At 42.1% G+C, this 20,888-nt stretch overlaps 1 protein-coding gene across 2 annotated transcripts in view; it reads left to right on the top strand.

The window, feature by feature from the left end:
* Positions 1 to 20,888, top strand: part of pard3b (par-3 family cell polarity regulator beta) — a 1,048,449-nt gene that overhangs the window by 718,536 nt on the left and 309,025 nt on the right. For both annotated transcript variants that reach the window (XM_033024356.1, XM_033024355.1), the window contains exon 19: positions 17,966 to 18,070. In XM_033024356.1, the coding sequence (XP_032880247.1) occupies positions 17,966 to 18,070 (105 nt within the window). The remainder of the gene's footprint in view (positions 1 to 17,965; positions 18,071 to 20,888) is intronic.

Genomic DNA, 20,888 nt, shown 5'->3' with positions numbered 1-20,888 from the left:
AGCTTTTGCTTGAATAAATTCAGCAAATTATCACCATTGCTCGAGCTGGTAGCTTGTGGTACAGGTCTGCTGCTCCTCTGCTTCACACTTGTGAAAGTTGGATGGAAAGCGTGTGAAATCATGTTTAATACTTTTTATACTGTTTTTTATACCGTTTTAAACTGTGTATATGAGGGAGGCGGGGGAGGGGGGAAACTTAAAAATCTCTTCCCTGCACGGGAGACCCGACCTTTTCCCTGTCGGGTCTCCGTTGTCGTTGGGGCCTGGTACCGTGGAGCGGCCTCCAACCGGATCGACCTGGGGGCTCCAGTCACGGAGTCTGCGGAGCTGCGGACTCACCATCGGTCGGCCTCTGAGCGTGGGGAGCGGTGGTGGCTCGCTGCTGTGGCCTGACTCCGGAGCTCGGAGGCTCCAGCTGCATTGGAATTGGAATATCAGGTCCGGGTGGGAGACCGCTTTTCGGAGCACCCGCAACGCAACTTCTCCAGCCCGTGTCGCGGGGTTGGAATGACCCGGAGCGGGTCCGTACATCGCCCGGCACGGCTTTAGTGGCCGCGGGATATTCCAGCGCCCGCCGGGGGCTCCAACTTTGTGACTTTTGGGCCTGGAGCGGGGCCGTACATCGCCCGGCGCAGCTTTAAATGGCCGTGGGGCTTACCATCGTCCGCCTGGGGCTTCAACATCGGGAGAGAAATGGTGCAGGGGAGAGAAAAGACTTTGCCTTCCATCATAGTGAGGAGGAGATTCACTGTGATGGATGTTTGTGTAAATTAAAATTGTTTGTGTGTCTTGTAGGAATTGTTTTGTTTGTATGGTTGTGGAAACGGAGTTTCGTTTGAGCCTCACTGAGGTTCAGGTGACATGGAATAAATATTGTATTGTAATGTTCTCTCATACCGGATGGAATATGCCCATTAGGAAACAAAATACAGCAAATAAGAGAAAACTCTTTCCTTTATGACTTCAGAATTAAGGGACAGAAGTTTAGGGATAACATGAGGGGGAACTTCTTTACTCAGAGAGTGGTAGCGGTGTGAGGCAGGTTCGTTGGTATCATTTAAAAATAAATTGGATAGGCATATGGATGAGAAGGGAATGGAGGGTTATGGTATGAATGCAGGCAGGTGGGACTAAGGGAAAAAAGTTGTTCGGCACGGACTTGTAGGGCCGAGATGGCCTGTTTCCGTGCTGTAATTGTTATATGGTTATATGGTTTATCTAATAAACAAAAGAATAGTTTGCGGCATCAGGATTTGTTTAAGATTTTTTCTTGTGTTAAATTTAAACACAAGCCCTTAAAGATAAAGACTGAAGCCAAACATTAGCAGTAGTGAGCGTGATTCTCACACCTCTGTCCTCTAACTATTCTAAACATTTTTTGCATCAGTATTATCTTTCCCACACCAAAGATTACGCGTTAAATCATAGAAACATAGAAAATAGGTGCAGGAGGAGGCCATTTGGCCCTTCGAGTCTGCACCACCATTCATTGTGATCATGGCTGATCATCCCTAAACAGTAACCCATGCCTGCCTTCTACCCATATTCCTTGACTCTGCTAGGCCCGAGAGTCCTATCTAACTCTCTTTTAAATTCGTCCAGTGAATTGGCCTCCGCTGCCTTCTGTGGCAGAGAATTCCACAAATTCACAACTCTCTGAGTGAAATTTTTTTTTCTCATCTTAGTTTTAAATGTCCTCCTCTTTACTCTTAGACAATGTTATGTTATTGATAAATATTTTCTTTAAATATACTAAGGGGATGAGAATCTCAATATAAATGCATCAAGTTGTTTTTTATTCTTTAGCATACGTGTGACTGTGACTTTAAGGCTTTGAAGACATTTTCTGAATACTCCTGGAAAATGCTATTCAGATTTGATATTCTGCAAAAATGTACTTTGTAAACGAGCAGTGTTGGTAATTTCTCAATTTGTCTATAATTATAACAACTGGTTATAGATGTTGACATTTTAATTTATTTTTACAGAGCTGTAAACACAATCCCAACTTGGTGGATATCTAGAAGTTGGGTGCAATCAAGTGGGTCAAGCTAGTTTATATGAAAAATAACATACTTATTGGTGAAATACAGACTGGCATTTAATTCACGGGATTCGGAAAGTTTATGTACACAAGAATGGACAAAAGATTCAAATCTAATCAGTGAGTTAATGTTGTTTGTGTAGATTATTTAAAGATTATTTATTGATTGAGTTGCAGTCAATGTGTTGGGATTCTTAGAAACACATGAGAATTGGTTATGACATGAAATGAGGAAAGACACAAATCGCTGTTGTAACTCAGAGGGTCAGGCAGCATCCCTGGAGAACATGGATAGATTACATTTCAGGTCGGAACCATTCTTCAAAATAAACAACATTTTTCCAACAATGCCTGGAATCTAATTATGGGATAGAAAATAATGGATACCCAGAATGGAGATTTATGGAAAAATTTCATGGGATGCACAAATATGTTATCTGTAGAATAATTCACAATGTGCAGTATATTGCAAATATTTAATCAATAAGCTGGTTGTATGATACCAGGAACCGTAATCATATGTCTGTAGATGAGTCACAGCCTGATAAGATACCACACACTGTCTGGATAAACAGTAGAACGTGCTGCTTTCCTCTGTGTTTTTGTTGTTTGTCATTTCTGGCACAACTGGAGGGAATTCCAGAACTTCGGTACATCATTATGTAGCAAATAATGGAGAGGAGCAAGTCTGTAGTTTAGTCACAGAACTGAAATGATTCACAAACATACCTCATCGTCTCAGTTCAGATTGCTTTTTGGGCTCTTTGATCTGATGGCAGTCTTGTAATCACTCGTTGCATTTTCTTCTGCAGGTTAACTATCAGATTATGGGTTTGAATAACTGTTTTGTAACTTTTGTGATCTGTTCTGTATAGTTCTGTGGATCAGTGCTCATTTCATGCCCTTATCGTATCCTCAACAACCAATTATTAGTGTCTGCCTGGTTGTTTATTTAACAGTTGCTTTGTGATGAAGCCCGATTCTTAGAATAAATGCTTCTTTGTAACATTGAAGGTAGTGTTGGTGGCCAAGAAATTCTATTGAGTTCTACGATATTCGTGCAGTATGTGGTTGATTATGTGATTCAATCCTTCTGGGGAGTTGCCTGGTTTTGATGTATGACAGCAATTGATCCTCAGATCACTTTATGTAAGGAGCAACACCAGTGTCTAGTATTACACAGTGGCATCCAATGGTAAATAACACAGGATTCGCAACAGTTCTGCGAAACACATTCAGGCATGCACTCCCTGAAGAGTTCTTCATGAGCATTCAAGTCTTCATGAACAGTGTGAGCAGGATTTAAAGAATACCTGGTCCGAGGCCAGGCTAGTCAGTGTTCAGAACCACCTACAGTCGGTTTCCATTTAAAAATATGTGCACACCTCTTGCTGTGGCTTTTTAAATAGAACTTCTACCCTCACAAACATCACATAAGAATACCTTGCCAATTGCAAGACCTGCACCTCTTTAGTTTTTCGGCCCACCAAATGGCCCAAATTTAGTTTTTCGGCCCACTCTGGGGTTTAGAAGGATGAGAGGATATCTTATTGAAACATAAGATTACTAAGGGTTTGGACACGCTAGAGGAAGGAAACATGTTCCCGATGTTGGGGGAGTCCAGAACCAGGGGCCACTGTTTAAGAATAAGGGGTAAGCCATTTAGAACGGAGATGAGGAAACACTTTTTCACAGAGAGTTGTGAGTCTGTGGAATTCTCTGCTTCAGTGGGCGGGGGAGGCCGGTTCTCTAGATACTTTCAAGAGAGAGCTAGATAGGGCTCTTAAAGATAGCGGAGTCAGGGGATATAGGGAAAAGGCAGGAATGGGGTACAGATTGGGGATGAACAGCCACAATCACATTGAATTGGTATGGTATGGTACAGCAGCTGCACCACAGCTGACAGGAAGGCACTGCAACGGGTGCTGAAAACCGTTCAGCACATCATCGGTGCCCCGCTCCCTGCCATGGATGCCCTCCACCGAAAACGGTGTCTGAGACGGGCCGGGAAAATCATCAAGGACCCCCTCTTGCCCTAACCATGGACTATTTGCCCTCCTCCCATCAGGGAGGCGGTACAGGAGCCTCAGGTCTCGCACAAGCAGGCTGAGGAACAGCTTTTTCAATAACACCATTACACTGCTGAACTCACAGTCCCGTCGCTAGCTATCTTTAGACTCTCCCATTTGTATACAGTTATTTGCCTATGTACCAGTTTAATTCATCCACAGTCCACACATTGTTAACCAGTATTTTTATTTCTACTATCTTGCACTATGACCAGACGCTAAACTGCATTTCGTTGTACCTGTACTCGTATTTGTGCAATGACAATAAAGTTGAATTCAATTGAATTGAATTGGAATTGGCTCTGGCTCGAAGCGCCGAATGGCCTACTCCTGCACCTTTTGTCTATTGTCTAAATCGGCGAGCCGACCAGTGATCCCTGCACACCAATACTATCCTACACACATTAGGTACAATTTATAGTTTTACAAAGCCAGTTAACCTATAAATCTGTATGTCTTTGGACAATAGACAATAGACAATAGGTCATTCGCTTTCTTCATTGCCTGCTGTACCTGCATGCTTACTTTCATAGACTGATGTACAAGGACCCCCAGATCCCATTGTACTTCCCCTTTTCCCAGCTTGACGCCATTTAGATAGTAATCTGCCTTCCTGTTTTTGCTACCAAATTGGATAACCTCACATTTATCCACATTAAACTTCATCTGGCCATGCATCTGCCCACTCCCCCAACCTGTCCAAGTCACCCTGCATTCTCATAGCATCCTCCTCACAGTTCACACTGCCACCCAGCTTTGTGTCATCTGCAAATTTGCTAATGTTACTTTGAATCCCTTCATCCAAATCATTGATGTATATTGTGTGTGATGTATATTTGGAGTGTGGGAGTAAACCGGGGCTCCTGGGGAAAACCCACACAGGTCACGGGGAGAACGTACAAATTCCGTACATACAAGCACCAGTAGTCAGGATCGAGCCTGGGTCTCTGGCACTGTAAGGCAGCTACTCTACTGCTGCACCACCGTGCCATCTCAGTCTCCTATATCTCTGTGTGCCAAATAAATCTTGAGGCATCTGATTCCCACCACCCTCCCCTTGATTCACTGCGACCCACAGCCTTCCTGAGTTCTTCTGCTGGGAGCAAGCAGAGGATGAATTCATAGCGTGTCTTTCAGCTGTCCCTGGAGAAACCAATCTGTTTGGATAACGTTATCAGGCAAGATAACTAATTAATTTCATAATGAGAGCATTTAAAGACAGCATTGCTCTAAAATGATAGAATTTTACAAATTTGAGAGTGACCAAGTGAATAGTAATCCAGAAAATGATCCAAAATCTGAGAGTGAAAAGACAGAATATGAGTAATCAGCAAGAAACGAGTAGAAACTGCAAGAGTCCCTACCTGTGAAATGTTAACAAATTGGGATGTCATGTTACGGTGATACAAAACGTTGGTTAGGCTGCACTTCAAGTATTGCATGCAGTTCTGGTCACCACACATGACAGGAATGAAATGATTAAGCTATAAAGGATGCAGAAAAGATTCACAACAATGTTAACTGAATTGGGGGGGCTTGAGTTATCAAGAGAGAATGGACAGGCTCAGTTTAGTTTCGCTGCAGCGAAGGAGGTTGAGAGATGACGACTGCGGTATATAAAATTGTAAGAATTATAGATAGGGTAAGTAGCAAGTGCTTATTTTCCATGTAAGGGTTTTTAAATGGCATAAATTGGAGGTGAGAGAGAAGAGCTTTAAAAGCTATCTGAGCAGTAATTTTTCACAGAAAGGTCATTGGTATTTCAGAATTAGGAATGAGCTGCCATTGGTGGTGGTGGAGACAGGGACGGTAAGGACATTTAGGAGGAATTGTGACAGGTACCCAAATGAGCAAGGCATAAAGGGATATGGAATTGATGCAAGAAAGTGGAATTAGTATGGATAGGCAGAGATAGAATAGATAGAGTAAATGCACGGAGTCTTTTACCCAGAGTAGGGGAATCAAGAACCAGAGGACATAGATTTGAGGTGAGGGGGAAAAGATTTCATAGGAACCCGAGGGACACCGTTTTTACACAAAGGGTGGTAGGGATATGGATGAGTTGCCAGAGGAGGTAACCGGTAGTATCACAACATTTAAAAAACATTTGGACATGTACATGAATAGGATAGGTATAGAAGGATATGGGCCAAATGCAGGCAGTTGGGATTAGTGCATGTTGATCAGCAAAGGGCAAGTTGGGCCGAAGGGGCTGTTTCCATGCTGCATGACTATGTGATCTGTTTCTATGCCATACAAACTGCTTGGCTCCAGTATCAAAGATGGGTGTCCAATTGCAAGTGACATATTGGGCTTATGTGCCATAGAAATTTGCACCAGTGAATTTTTGCACATACAGTGCATTCAGAAAGTATTCAGACCTTCACTTTTTCCACATTTTGTTACGTTACAGCCTTATTCTAAAATGGATTAAATTCATTTTTTTATCATCAATCTACACACATTACCCTATAACAAAAAAACAAAAACAGGTGTTTAGAAATTTTTGCAAAGTAATTAAAAATAAATAACTGAAATATCACATTTACATAAATATTCAGACCCTTTAGTCAGTACTTTGTTGAGGCACCTTTGGCAGCGATTACAGCCTCAAGTCTTCTTGGGTATGATGCTACAAGCTTGGCACACCTGTATATGAGTAATTTCTCCCATTCTTCTCTGCAGATCCTCTAAAGCTCTGTCAGGGTGGACAGGGAGCATCGATGCACAGCTATTTTCAGGTCCCTCCAGAGATGTTTGATTGGGTTCAAGTCCGGGCTCTGGCTGGGCCACTCAAGGACATTCACAGACTTGTCACGAAGCCACTCCTGCATTGTCTTGGCTGTGTGCTTAGGGCCATTGTCCTCATGGAAGGTGAACCTCTGCCCCAATCTGAGGTCCAGAATGTTCTGGAGCAGGTTTTCCTCAAGGATCTCCCTGTACTTTACTCTGTTCATCTTTCCCTCGATCCTGACTGGTCTCCCAGATTTTGCCGCTGAAAAACATCCCCACAGCATGATACTGCCACCACCATGCTTCACCGTAGGTATGGTATTGGCCAGGGATGAGTGGTGCCTGGTTTCTTCCAGACGTGATGCTTGGCATTCAGGCCAAAGAGTTCAATCTTGGTTTCATCAGACCAGAGAATCTTGTTTCTCATGGTCTGAGAGTCCTTTGGGTGCCTTTTGGCAAACCCCAAGTGGGCTGGCCACTCTAGCATAAAGGCCTGATTGGTGGAGTGCTGCAGATATAGTTGTCCTTCTGGAAGGTTCTCCTATCTCCACAGAGAACTCTGGAACTCTGTCAGAGTGACCATCGGGTTCTTGGTCACCTCCCTGACCAACGCCCTTCTCCCCCACTTGCTCAGTTTGGCCGGGCGGCCAGCTCTATGAAAAGTCCTGGTGGTTCCAAAGTTTTTCCATTTAAGAATGACGGAGGCCACTGTGCTCTTCGGGACCTGCAATGCTGCAGAAATTATTTTATACCCTGCCCCAGATCTGTGCCTCGACACAATCCTGTCTTGGAGGTCTAAGGACAATTCCTTCGTCTTCATGGCTTGGTTTTTGCTCTGATTATGCACTGTCAACTGTGGGACTTTATATAGACAGGTGTGTGCCTTTCCAAATCATGTCCAATCAATTTAATTTACCACTGGTGGACACCAATCAAGTTGTAGAAACATCTTAAGGATAATGAATGGAAATAGGATGAACCTAAGCTCAATTTTGAGTGTCATAGCAAAGTGTTTGAATGCTTATGTGAATGTGATATTTCAGTTATTTATTTTTAATTACTTTGTAAACATTTCTAAACACCTGTTTTTGTTTCTTCATTCTGCAGTTTTGTGTGTAGATTGATGCCAAAACATTTTTTTAATCCATTTTAAAATAAGGCTGTAAAATATGGAAAAAGTGAAGGGGTCTGAATACTTTCTGAATGCACTGTATGTGTAATTAATATGCATCTCCACATGGTCATTCATTGCTGAGGTCAGTGATTTTGGGCAAAGTGCATGAGTATGATGGCACTATTGCTAAGTAATAATAATGTGTTCTGTTTCTTTTTTATTTGTTCAGCACTTGCCTTTTGGAATTTGAATTGAAAATGGTAGAATTTGAATTGAAAATGGTAGTTTCGACAATGTTTCGATTTGTGTCCGACAATGGTAGTTTCGATTTGTGTCCGACAATGATAAAGCATATATACCACTGTGAAAAATTACTACTTAATTTTCAAAAATATATCAAAATGGGCAAAATAAAATGCAAAATACTGGAAGTTCTCAGCAAATCAAGCACTACCCGTAAAAATGAACTAGGTTATTGTTTTAGGTCAGAAGCAGGAAAAGATAGAAATAAAAATTATTTTGGGTTGCAGAGCAAGTGCTGAGGGGCAGAGAATATAAAGGAAAGACCAATGAAAGAAAACCAATCAACTGTTGTTGCTGGAAATTTGAAAAAAAAGTAGAGAATGCTGGAAACACTCATCAGCTCAGTCAGTGGAAAGAGTGGGAAGAGAATCAGTTAACAAATGTTTCAGATCTGGAACTCGTTCTCAGGAGGTCTGAGAGATGGAGGTAGCTGAAGAAGGTAGGGGATGTGTAAATGGGAGGAGGTGAATGATATGCGTGCATTATTGGAAGAAAGGGGAAGAAGTCTGTGAATTCTGTAAATGTGAGATCCAAGGCTAGAAGGGGTTTAGAGATACAGTGTAGAGACAAGTCCTGCAGCCCACCGAGTCGGCACTGACCAACATCTCTACACCAGCTCTATCCTACACACAAGGGACAATTTACCGAATCCAATTAACTTACAAACCTGCACATCTTTAGGATGTGGGAGGAAACCGGAGCACCCGGAGAAAACCCACACAGTCACAGGGAGAACATACAAACTCCGTACTGACAGCACCCGAAGTCGGGATCAAACCCAGGTCTCTGGCGCTGTAAGGCAGCAACTCTGCCTCTGCGCCACTGTGCGGCTGATTATCTGAAATTGTTGAAGTCGTTGCGGGGGTTAAAAGCATTAAGGTTCCATGTTGGAATATCAAGTTTTCTACCTCATGCTTATGTTGGGCTTTGTCATAATAGTGTAAGAGGTTGAAGACGGACAGATCGGTGTAGGAGTGGTATGGAAAATTAAAGTGAGAGGCAACTGGAAGCTCCAAGACACTCTTGTGGGTAAACAGTCCTGTTTTGCAAAGCAGTTTCCCATTATAGAGGAGATCACATCAGATGCATCAAATGGTTTATTCTAACTTGGAAGAAGTACAAATGAACAATGTCTAGCGATTTTCAGTATTTTTTTTCTCATTAATAGCTGGCTTTCTTGCAAGTCTGAATTTATCGTCAAAGAATAATTTTCCTCATGGTGAATGGCAAACCAGGTCACTTCAAATGGCAATACAAGAAACTGTAATGTTGGAATCTTGAGCAAAACACAAGGTGTGTGAGGAACTCAGTGGGACAGGCAGCATCTGGGGAGAGAATTATCAAGCAACACTTCAGATGGCAGTTTAGAGTCAACCTTATTGTTGTATGTAGAAACAAAGAACTGCAGAGAGCATTGATAGGTGACATTTTGGGTCGAGAGACCCTTCAGAAATGTTTTGACCCGAAACTTCACCCATCCGTGTTCTCCAGAGATGCAGCCTGACCTGCTGAGTTACCCCAGCACTTTGTGTCCTCATTGTTGTGGCTATGGAGTCGTATATATGCCAGGCCAGGTGAGGACGGCAGATTTCATTTTCTGAAGGATACAAGCGAACCATATGGAATTTCGAAGCAATCTGGCCACCCTCATCGATGAATGTTTACAACAATTTAGTCACTGGTGCCAATATTGTGGGGGTTTTTTAATTCCAGATTTATTTAACTTACTGAAATTAAATACCACAATTGCCAAGGTAGCACTTGAGCTCAGCCCCCAGTATTAATAGTCCTGACCTCTGGGTTGCCGGTACCAGCAAATTAATCACTGCGCAATCATAACCTCTAGAACAGATTTGACACAGGTCAGGTGTTATCATGTCAAACCTCTACAGCTTTGACACAGCAGAACTTTCACCGCCACACTTCTAAAGTACTTAATTGGCTATAAAGCACTTTGGTGCGTCCGGAAGATGTGAAAGGTACCACGCACATGTAAATGTTCCTTTTGCCTGGAAAGCAAATTAATCTGCTGGAGTTATGTACGAATATATAATGTTCCAAATTCACTGTCTGCCATTTCATGTCATCTGCTTTTCACTCGTACACAGAAAGCTCTGGCATCCATCCCTTAACTCAGACTTGCTACTTGTTGCCTTGGGACTGCGGAGTCCCTTGGCTCCAGAACCCCCGTCACTGAAAATGCACTGGCTCTTATTAATTACTGCCAAAATGACAAGCATCCTCCCTATGTCTTTTATGTGGTATACGTCATTTATTATTACCTAAATTGATTTATACTTCTATTTCTTATGGTCTGGTTCTCATATTAATCATATTACAACTCCAAACTGACAGTCAGTTACTGTACTTTTTTTTAAAGGAGGCTCCTTCTGGTTATGAGGTAATGGACAGCTTTGCAATCCAATCCATCTTGCACCTCTGGCACTGATGTTGAATCATCCTCTTCTAGCTGTAAGGGTTACTATTAAGTAAACAGTTCCTGAAAATAAAAGCCTGAACATAGCTAATGTTGGCATTGTTAGCCCTGCTTTCTTTCCTAATATATTGGTTCTCAACAGCAAAAAATTACTATTGCTGTCAATGTGTCCATAACAGCTGCATTATCACTCCGGGTGAGTGACAGTCAGGGAGAGATGGAACCATTTTTGCTCCATGGCTCATCCTGTCAAATGTGACATTTTTAACAGGAATTAGGTACAGTGTGTTTTTAAGTTCTTCAGTGACATATGAAAGCTAAGGAGAGGTTGTGGAAAGAGTTGAGGGAATACAGAAATCTGTGTGATTTTAAGAAATAAAGCGAGGCAGGTAAAATGTGTATCTAAGAGAGAGAATTCTTGGCCATGACCATATAAGTTGCATTTAGCATAGCTTTAGAAAAGGGTAAAGATAGTCCAGCAGACGGAGAGTCTTGCAGCACACAAACATTCTTAGCAAACATGGCCTGTCTTCTTTATCACCGTTACTTTTTTGCATATCTTTCATTCACTTGTTCGATATCTCTCTACATCACCGTCTACATCTCTCGTTTCCCTTTCCCCCGACTCTAGTCTGAAAAAGGGTTTCGACACGAATCGTTACCCATTCCTTCTCTCCAGAGATGCTGCCTGTCCCGTTGAGTTACTCCAGCATTTTGTGTCCATCTTCGGTTTAAACCAGCATCTGCAGTTCCGTCCTACACCACAGACCCTTCATGCCAACCATGAAGCACCCATGCACATTAATCATGTACTCATCCCATTTTATTCTCCCCACATTTGTATCAACTCCCCCTCCCACATCCCCACCCCCCACTATGCTCAATTCTATCAAGGGCAATTTACAGCAGCCAGTTAACCTACTGACCTGCATGCCTTTGGGATATGGCAGGAATCTAGTGGAAACCTACTGGAGGATATGAAAATTCTACAGACAGAACCCAGAATCAGAATTGAAACAGTAGATTGGGGGCAGATACTTGAATGTAAATCAATGTTCAAGCAGTGGTAGGCATTCAGGCAGGAGATGGTCAGGGTTCATTAAATGTAGATAGTCACAAAAAGCTGGAGTAATTCAGTGGGACAGGCAGCATCTCTGGAGAGAAGGAATGGGTGACGTTTCGGGTCGAGACACTTCTTCAGACATCTGATATGGACAAGCCTAGTGAGTGGGCCAGAATATGGCAGATGGAATACAATATGGGAAAGTCTGTTGTCATCCACTTTCATGCACCACACAGAGAAGCAAAATATTTGTCAAATGTGAGAGATTAGATGGTGGCAATGTTCACCATATGCTTGAACACATGCTTGAATGCAGATGCAAGCAATTTTATAGAAAAAAGTAGCATGTTGGCCTTCTGGAAGAAGAAAGCATTTTTGTAATTTGATGAGATGGCAACTGCAGTAATGTGTACAGTTTTGCTCCTTCTCAAGAAATACTTTTCTTGTATAGAGGAAGATCTTGGGGATGGTGAAATTGTGTATAGGGAACAATTGAGTGGACTAGGGCAGTTACATAGAATTTCTAGTAATACAGCAGATGTTATCAAAACATACACAATTCTGGAAGAACTTGAAATGTTGGATTGGTGACGTTCCCTTTGGTTAGGAGTTTTGAATGGGAGGAGGGGCCATAGTTTAGAGACTCAGCATTAAAGGAGGCCCAAATTACACATTCAGGGATAGTTCCTTGAGGAACTGTGCCGATGAATGAAAAACCATAGCAGATGATTCGAGATTGATAAGTATTGAACCAGGCAGAAACAATCCTACCAACCATGATAACAGAAGGCTGACTTTGGTGAAGGATGTACTGATCAACTGTGCCAAAGACCATGGGCACTGCAAGAAGGATGGTGGTGCTGTGTGTTAGTGACATGATCAGGTCATTTCATTGACATGCTTTGTGGAAACTATAGTGGCGATTCAGATGGACACAAATTTGCATAGGTAGAGTATTCCCATATGGTGCACACACACTGTGGAGTAAAGGGGCTGCCCCACTTGGGCGACCTAATTGGTGAGTTTAGAAGAGTTTAGGAGAGTTTGAAAAAATGACATGTTGAAGACCTCCTTCGACTATGTAGAAGACCTCCTTCGACTATGTTGAAGACCAGCTGCGACTAGCTACGACTATCTACGACTAACTTCGGGAAAATTGGACATCGAATAGTGGAGAGTGAAGACGATCTCTTTCAACCTCACTTCGACCTCCCTTCGACTATGATGAAGACTATCTACGACTACCTTCGATTACCTTCGACTACCCTTGATTACCTATGAATAACATGACGACCTACTACGACTACTATGACTAAACCTACGAGTAAAAAAAGTATAGATTTTTTCCATGGCGACCTTTTTTTACTCGCGGGCATTTTTTAACAAAAGCCGCGACCTAGCTGGGGCCTCGAGTACGCAGAGACCACTCTTGAGCATGAAGGAGAGTTACGAAGACCTCTTACGACCTTGTGTCAACCATGTTGAGAGTATGAGTCGAGAGCAAACTCGCCAGAACTTGCGGATTAGGTCGCCCAAGTGGGACAGGCCTTTAACACAAGGCGAGTGAGCAGGGTCTAATCATGGACCAGTCTGCCTCTCAGATGGAATGTGAGGTTATGAAGTTGTTTTGGATACTGGCCTAAAGTCACATTGTAATTTGGCTTCTCAGAGAGATGATACAATCCAGGATGAAATCCAGTGATCATTTGGATTTGTGCAGTGAATGAGGCGGCAAGATCCATTAATAATTGATTATTTATTCTTGCCATGAGTGCAGAAGAGGCTGACCTGTGATTTGGTTTAAGTTGACCAAAGCAGCATGTAATGCTTAATGGCATCATGTGCTATCAAAATTGGTAACTGATTAGATTTCTTCTCAAAGCCACCTTCAATGGAAGGAAGGTAAGGATTTATGTGATCTGTTGCTCTTTGCAATGAAAAGAATACTACATCACTTGCACTGCAGCTCAAAAATAAATTATCTCCTATACTGCACATTTGTGCTTGTAGAAAATCAACGTGAAGTTTCACTGCTGTGTGATCAATATTGGCCATTTTGAATAAACAATTATGTCAGTTTTTACAATTTGAACCTCGCATTCAATTTCTATTTCCGCGACCGTAGCATTCATATACGGCATCAGACATGTTTCTTCAAGCACTTGCTTGTGTGAAAATTATATTTTTGTTGGCCAGTTAAATTGTGATGACTGAAACTGCTAATTAGGTTTCACTTTGAATATTTAAGTAGCCCTACTTTAAAAAGAATCGAAAATGCTCATTAATTTTGTTCACCAATGAGAAATGCCAGTTCTAATAAACAAAACTTTAAGAAATGTTCCCTGTTTTACGTCTGCTCATTCAATTAATTCAGCTTCGGCTGTAGTTCTAAGCCGACGTTGAATTTGTTACTGAAAGCAGATGGGAAAGTGTGATATATTTGCATCGTGGGAAGTGTATAAATATAATGCCATATATGTATGTGTGTGTTATTTTTATATGCAGTGAATGTCCCATTCGAGTTTAGTGATGGGGGAAATGAAATACAGTTTGAGACTGCATGGAGCATTGCCAACAAGATGTTATTTCTCTTTGTGGCTCTCATGTTGTTCATCTGCTTAAAAATGGAACATTGTAAGTAAATTATCAGCCTCATGAATGCATGAGGACTTTCTGTTCCTGCGCAGAGTGTGGTGTCAAATACAATATTCAACTGCTAGGCTGTGTGAGATCAATATGTGGTGAACAGTAGGGACCTGAAAAAATATGATTGCTATCCTCAGAGCAGGGAATGTTACGATAGATACAATTGAAGTGTTAGGTAAACAGAGGATATAATTTTAAGGTAATTGGCAAAAGAAGCAATGGAGAATTGAGGAGATTTTTCTTCACACAATGAGTACAATTTGAACACCATCCCGAGAAAGTTCTGTCGGCCAATTCTATAATGATTTTTAAGGGGGAATTTGATGTGTGCTTGAAAAGAGGGGGAAAAACCTTCCAGGGTTAGGGGGAAGAGTGAGTGATGAGGGTGCCTAGTTGGCTCTTTCAAAGGCAGACTTCATCATTTGACAACTTCCTGTGTGGCATGACTCCATGATACTTACAGGGACATATGTTGCATTGGTCTGCAACATCTCAGTACTGGGGTTCTAATATGCTCTGCACCCCCATTTGCAAAGGACTCCCCTGAGTGTAAGAGGGGAGAAATATTATATAACATATAACACCAAAAAGTTTGAGAGTTCACCGTTGTTAATCTCATTATTGTCATCCGCCACATATTGCTGTGTTTGTAAACATTGCAAATGGAGGTCTGGCTAGAGAGATTTTTGGCTACCTTTTACCTCACTGAAGTTTGCACAGACGTTGCCAGATCTGTTGAAATGAATTTTGTTAATGGCCAATGTAATATACAGCAACTGTGTGAAATTGAGAGATTTTGGGCTCCACAATATCATCTGCTTGAGCATATGTACTGATTCAATTAGCCAATCCTGCCACTGAGGTTGTTGATAGTCCTTCAGATCTGTAACGTGAGTCATCTACTGACACTTCCAGCGATATTCTCTGTTTGTCAAATCGTAACATGAAAGATGGTGTTCATATTAAACACAGCAGTGCGATTGCCTTTTGCCTAATCCACACAATCTCCCACAAGAGTAATTTTATTAAAACTCAATGTAAGATTACTGAAGGTAACATGCAGATAGCATTGATTAGCCCATATACAATTGTTAAGCTGCAGATTGAATGATCCTAACAGATTTTCCACAGTGTTTTTTGAAGCAAAGCACAGGACCAAAGCTGTTCCTTATCATTAAGCGATTTTCCTGATTGTATCTCTGATGAAAAACTGTGGTTCGTGGGCCTGCATTAAGATGCTGTACATAATACAAAATTATTTAAAGTAACTGGGCAGATCTTTGATTCATTCCTGGTCCTGGCCTTACTTTTTAATGGGCGCTTTGGTCGAATACCAATCAGTTTTTCTTAGGAATTGCCTATGTGTCACAGAATCACGGAATGGTTGCAGCACAGAAGGGGGTTGTTCAGCCTGTTTAATTCATTCTGGCTCAATAAGAACAATTCAATTGTCCCAATTCCCACCCACTGCAGGTTCTTCTCTTTCAGAAATGCAAGCAACTCCCTTTTGAACACTGCATGAGGCTTCATCTGCCTGCACCCTCTTATGATCGGAAGTTATCCGCTCGCTGTGTTAATATGAACATTTCCTTTCATCACCTTTGACTCCTTTGCCAATACATTCATTGAATGTCTCCTCATCCAATGGGAACAGTTTCTTTCTGAGAATACTCTTTATGATTTTAAATTTCTATCAGATCCCCATAGAATCTTGGAGTAGTTCAGCGTGGCAGGCAGCATCTCTGGAGAAAAGGAATAAGCGATGTTTCGGGTCGAAACCCTGCTTCCAAGGGTTACCTGATCCTTTTCTCCAGAGAGGAAGAAGGGTTCCGACCTGAAACATCACCTGATCCTTTTCTCCAGAGATGCTGCCTGACCCGCTGAGTTACTCTAGTATTTTGTGTCTTATCTTCAGTATAAACCAGTATCTACAGATCCTTCCTACCCCTTAGAATCTTCTCTGTTCCAGAGAGAGCCTCCGCATCAGTCTGTCCACTTAACTGACGTCACTCATCCACAGAATCATTTTGGTAAATTTATTTTGCACAGCATTAAGAACTGAATGCAATACTGAACCATTATTTTATTAAAGTTCCTCATGATTTCCTTTGCTTGTACTTAATGTATCTATTTATCAAACCAGTATCCTGTGTGCTTTATAAACACTTTTTCATCCTCCCTTAGTACTGTCAATGAACTATGTACATATGCCCCTCCCCCTCCCCCGTCAACCTCTGTGTTCTCATGACCCTTTAGGAATTGTGCCCTCCAGTTCATTTTGCTTCCTCTCAATTTTCCTACCTAAACATAACATTTCACATCTCTCAGCATCAAATTTCATGGTCACAAATTGTCAAGAGTAACAGTTTCAATGGTGGACTCATTAGAAGTTTATATTAGAGTTAATTAATGTACTGAACCACTAAATGTCCCAGTGGTCCTTGTTCTGCCTTCCTCTATCAAGGTGACAGTAAGGATATTGCCAACATAATAAGCTTAACAATCCTGAACCAAAGTTCACATCAAAAATGTATTATAATTTTCAAAAGTGTATTATAACATTATGTTAAAAAAAACCTTTCCCAAGGTCAAATAATTAATGAATGCTAGGCTCACCAGTTCAATGAGCTGTGAATTGTGGCACAGGCAGGGAAATAGGAATGCAGTTCATTTCCGGAACAGCGCTGATTTAGTCATGTCTGATGGTGGCAATGTTTTTTTTTGTTTCTAGACCAGAGAGCTATCACATGATGGTTCCTTACACTAGTTGGTCCAATGAGCCAATACTAAAAGATAAGATTGTATGCATAAGCACACAATGCTGGAGTAACTCAGCAGGACAGGCAGAAAGGTCTCGCCCGAAACGTCACCCATTCCTTCTATCAAGAGATGCGGCCTGGCCCGCTGAGTTACTCCAGCATTTTGTGTCTATCTTCAGTGTAAACCAGCATCTGCATTTCCTTCCTACGTAGATTGTATGAACGTCAGATCCAGAAGAAAACCCAAATGGATAAATGGATTCTAATATTTTCCTGATTAATGTGATGTAGTCGTATTTTCTGTTCCACATTCAAAGATTTTAGGGATCAGGCAGGAAAGGGGACACGATTTGGGATCACCCATGATATTGAATGGTAAGAGTAAGCCTGTGGAGAAGTTTGACTATTCTTTTTCTACGGTAAGTTATGCACTAAATTGCAAAGTTTCAGTTAAGGCAATGATATGGATTGCTAACATTTGATTCTGAGTTCCTAAGTAAAGGATTAATTCCAGTCCCTGATTTTGATCTTGGAGACATATAGTTGTGATTATAAGAGAGAGGTAGGATCAGTCTTACCAGTGTAATTCCAGTCCTTTTCTACTGACCATTCCTCAGCTCCAACAAATGGAGTTCCAGAATACCAAAGCCCTTGAATCCCCATGAGTTACTACTCTTGGACAGTTAATGTGGTGTGAGTAAATGGCAACAATATTGCATTATCAGCCTATCTAGATGCTGCAAATGTAAGTTAAAATATCTATAAGCTTATGACTGGAAAATGCATTTTTTAAATAGATTTGGGAAGAAAAAGGAAGACAAAGGGAAGGAACAAAAGACCAAGCATAAAAGTGATGTCTTGAATGAAGAAGAGCTGGAGAGAATGAAAGAAGAGCGTGACAGGTATGATATCTGTGCAAGAATACATAAAATAATCTGAAAAATGTTAGCCAACTGCAAGCAACAGTTTGGTCTTGGACATTTAATATAAAAATTGTCTATATCACATATCAGATTTTTTAAACAAAAAACATCTCACTTCAGTGACAATTCAGTGATATATTAATGTGTGATGTACTATACCACATCATTAGGGCCTTCAGGGCCAACAAAGCATGTAAGTCATTTTATAACTTTTAAAGTTTCAAATTTACCTGCCCAAGTTTTTAAATTGCTTCACAGTGAGTAAATCATCATTGTTGCCAAATATCGTATGTGCAGATTGGAGCGAGCTTGCGCCTCCTTGATTCTGAAGCCAGTCTTGTGAAAGAAACGTGAAATAGGTTGTAGATTCACAGCTTGGATATTTTTAAGGAGCAAGACTTGGAATTTACATAACGAACAGATTGTCATCTACATGACGGACTTCATTTGCACATTCAGGACTAATTTGCATTTGTATAGTGCCGTCCTTGTCTTCAGGAAGTCCCAAAGCACTTCACAGTCAACAAAGTATTTTTAAAGCAGCTTCAGCAATGTAGGGAAATGTAACATCCAATTCATGGTTCCGTAAATAGCAGTAAGGAAAATGATGTGAAGATATGTGTTGGCTGAAGAATAGAAACAATCAGTATATTTGTGCAGTCACTGGGGACCTTGCGTCCGTATGGCATTAACATTGAATTCTCACCACTCGCCACATCTTCCCATCTCCCCCCATGTCTGCCTTCCGCAAAGACCGCTCCCTCCGCAACTCCCTCGTCAATTCTTCCCTTCCCTCCCGCACCACCCCCTCCCCGGGCACTTTCCGTTGCAACCGCAAGAAATGCAACACCTGTCCCTTCACCTCCCCCCTCGACTCCATTCAAGGACCCAAGCAGTCGTTCCAGGTGCGACAAAGGTTCACCTGTATCTCCTCCAACCTCATCTACTGCATCCGCTGCTCTAGATGTCAGCTGATTTACATCGGGGAGACCAAGCGTAGGTTGGGCGATCGTTTCGCCGAACACCTCCGCTCAGTCCGCAATAACCTACCTGAACTCCCGGTGGCTCAGCACTTCAACTCCCCCTCCCATTCCCAATCCGACCTCTCTGTCCTGGATCTCCTCCATTGCCAGAGTGAGCAACAGCGGAATTTGGAGGAACAGCACCTCATATTCCGTCTGGGGACCTTGCGTCCGTATGGCATTAACATTGAATTCTCCCAATTTTGCTAGCCCTTGCTGTCTCCTCCCCTTCCTTAACCCTCTAGCTGTCTCCTCCCACCCTCCCATCCGCCCGCCCTCGGGCTCCTCCTCCTCCTCCCCTTTTCCTTCTTTCTCCCCCCCCCCCCCCCCCACCCCCCATCAGTCTGAAGAAGGGTTTTGGCCCGCAACGTCGCCTATTTCCTTCGCTCCATAGATGCTGCTGCACCCGCTGAGTTTCCCCAGCAATTTTGTGTACCTTCTAGTATATTTGTGCAACTTGTTTGGATTGGTGTAAGTCACTAAGGGCCAGGGAGAAATCGGTTGATCTGGAACAAGCAACTCGATGTTTCAGTGTTGCTATACTGCTTTCAATGCCATAGTCAAAAGTGGGGATTGTACGCTGATTTACACCGTGATGGTTGAAGTTATTTAATAATTGAAACATTTTTGGATAAATTATATCCAGTGGCAGTTTACTTCCCCCCCCCCCCTATAACAGAAAATAGGAGATCCAGCACATAAATGATCAATGCTCACGATCTTTTATGTAGTTTAGTTTAGAGATACAGCATAGAAACGGGCTCTTTGGCCCACTGAGACAATGCTGACCAGCGATCCCCATACACTAGCACTATCCTACACACTAGGGACAATTTACAATTTTCTACCGAAGCCAATTAACCTACAAGCTTGTTCAAGAAGGAACTGCGGATGCTGGAAAATTGAAGGTACACAAAAATGGTGGAGAAACTCAGCGGGTGCAGCAGCATCTATGGAGCGAAGGAGATAGGTAACGTTTCGGGCCGAAACCCTTCTTCAGACGTCTTTAGAGTGTGGGAGGAAACCGGAGCACCCGGCAAAAACCCACAAGGTCACGGGGTAACGGACAAACCCCGAACAGACAGCACCCGTAATCATGATCGAACCCGGTTCTCTGGCGCTGTAATGCAGCAACTGCACCACTGCGCCACCCTAGTGGAAAGTGAAGAAGAGACCCTGATTTTAGCAGAGACTTGCAAGTGAATGCCAGAGACAAGGCATTTGCATCTATTCCCAGACAAAAGCACTAATCCGTCTCTGCCTCCTTGAGTCCCTCCCACCTCTGAAGCCAGAGCACAACCTATCAGATTACTTTCTGTTATACCAGAAAAAGGCTGTGGGCGCTCAGTACCAGAAATGCTGACGCCATCCATTAAGATGCGCAGCAACCTTTGCTCTGGCACGCATTAGCTCTCTTGCCAGCTACTACAATACAACTATGACACTGGCATCTAATCAACAATCTTAAAATTTGTTCAGAGAAGTCCTGTCCATGAAACAGCAGTTAACATAAGTCACAGACATTACAAGAGAAAGGAACAGTGGGGGAGCACAAGTTAGAAAACATGTTTTTTCAAGTAACTTTGTCCCCAAGCAACTTTGCCACATCCGGATTACTTTTTGTGAATGCAATTCATAAATTTAATGGGAAAAGTTAGAAAATGGAAGTGCACTTTATTCAGCATCCCAATTCCTTTAGGGGAGAAAGTAGTGAATTTGACCTAAAATGTATTTATTTCTCCACCTGCGCAATGGTTATTTTGGAGTTAGTTGGC

This window comes from Amblyraja radiata, chromosome 7 (genome assembly GCF_010909765.2).
Source record: "Amblyraja radiata isolate CabotCenter1 chromosome 7, sAmbRad1.1.pri, whole genome shotgun sequence".
Classification (NCBI taxonomy): domain Eukaryota; kingdom Metazoa; phylum Chordata; class Chondrichthyes; order Rajiformes; family Rajidae; genus Amblyraja; species Amblyraja radiata.
This window is presented reverse-complemented; position numbering and strand designations above follow the sequence as displayed.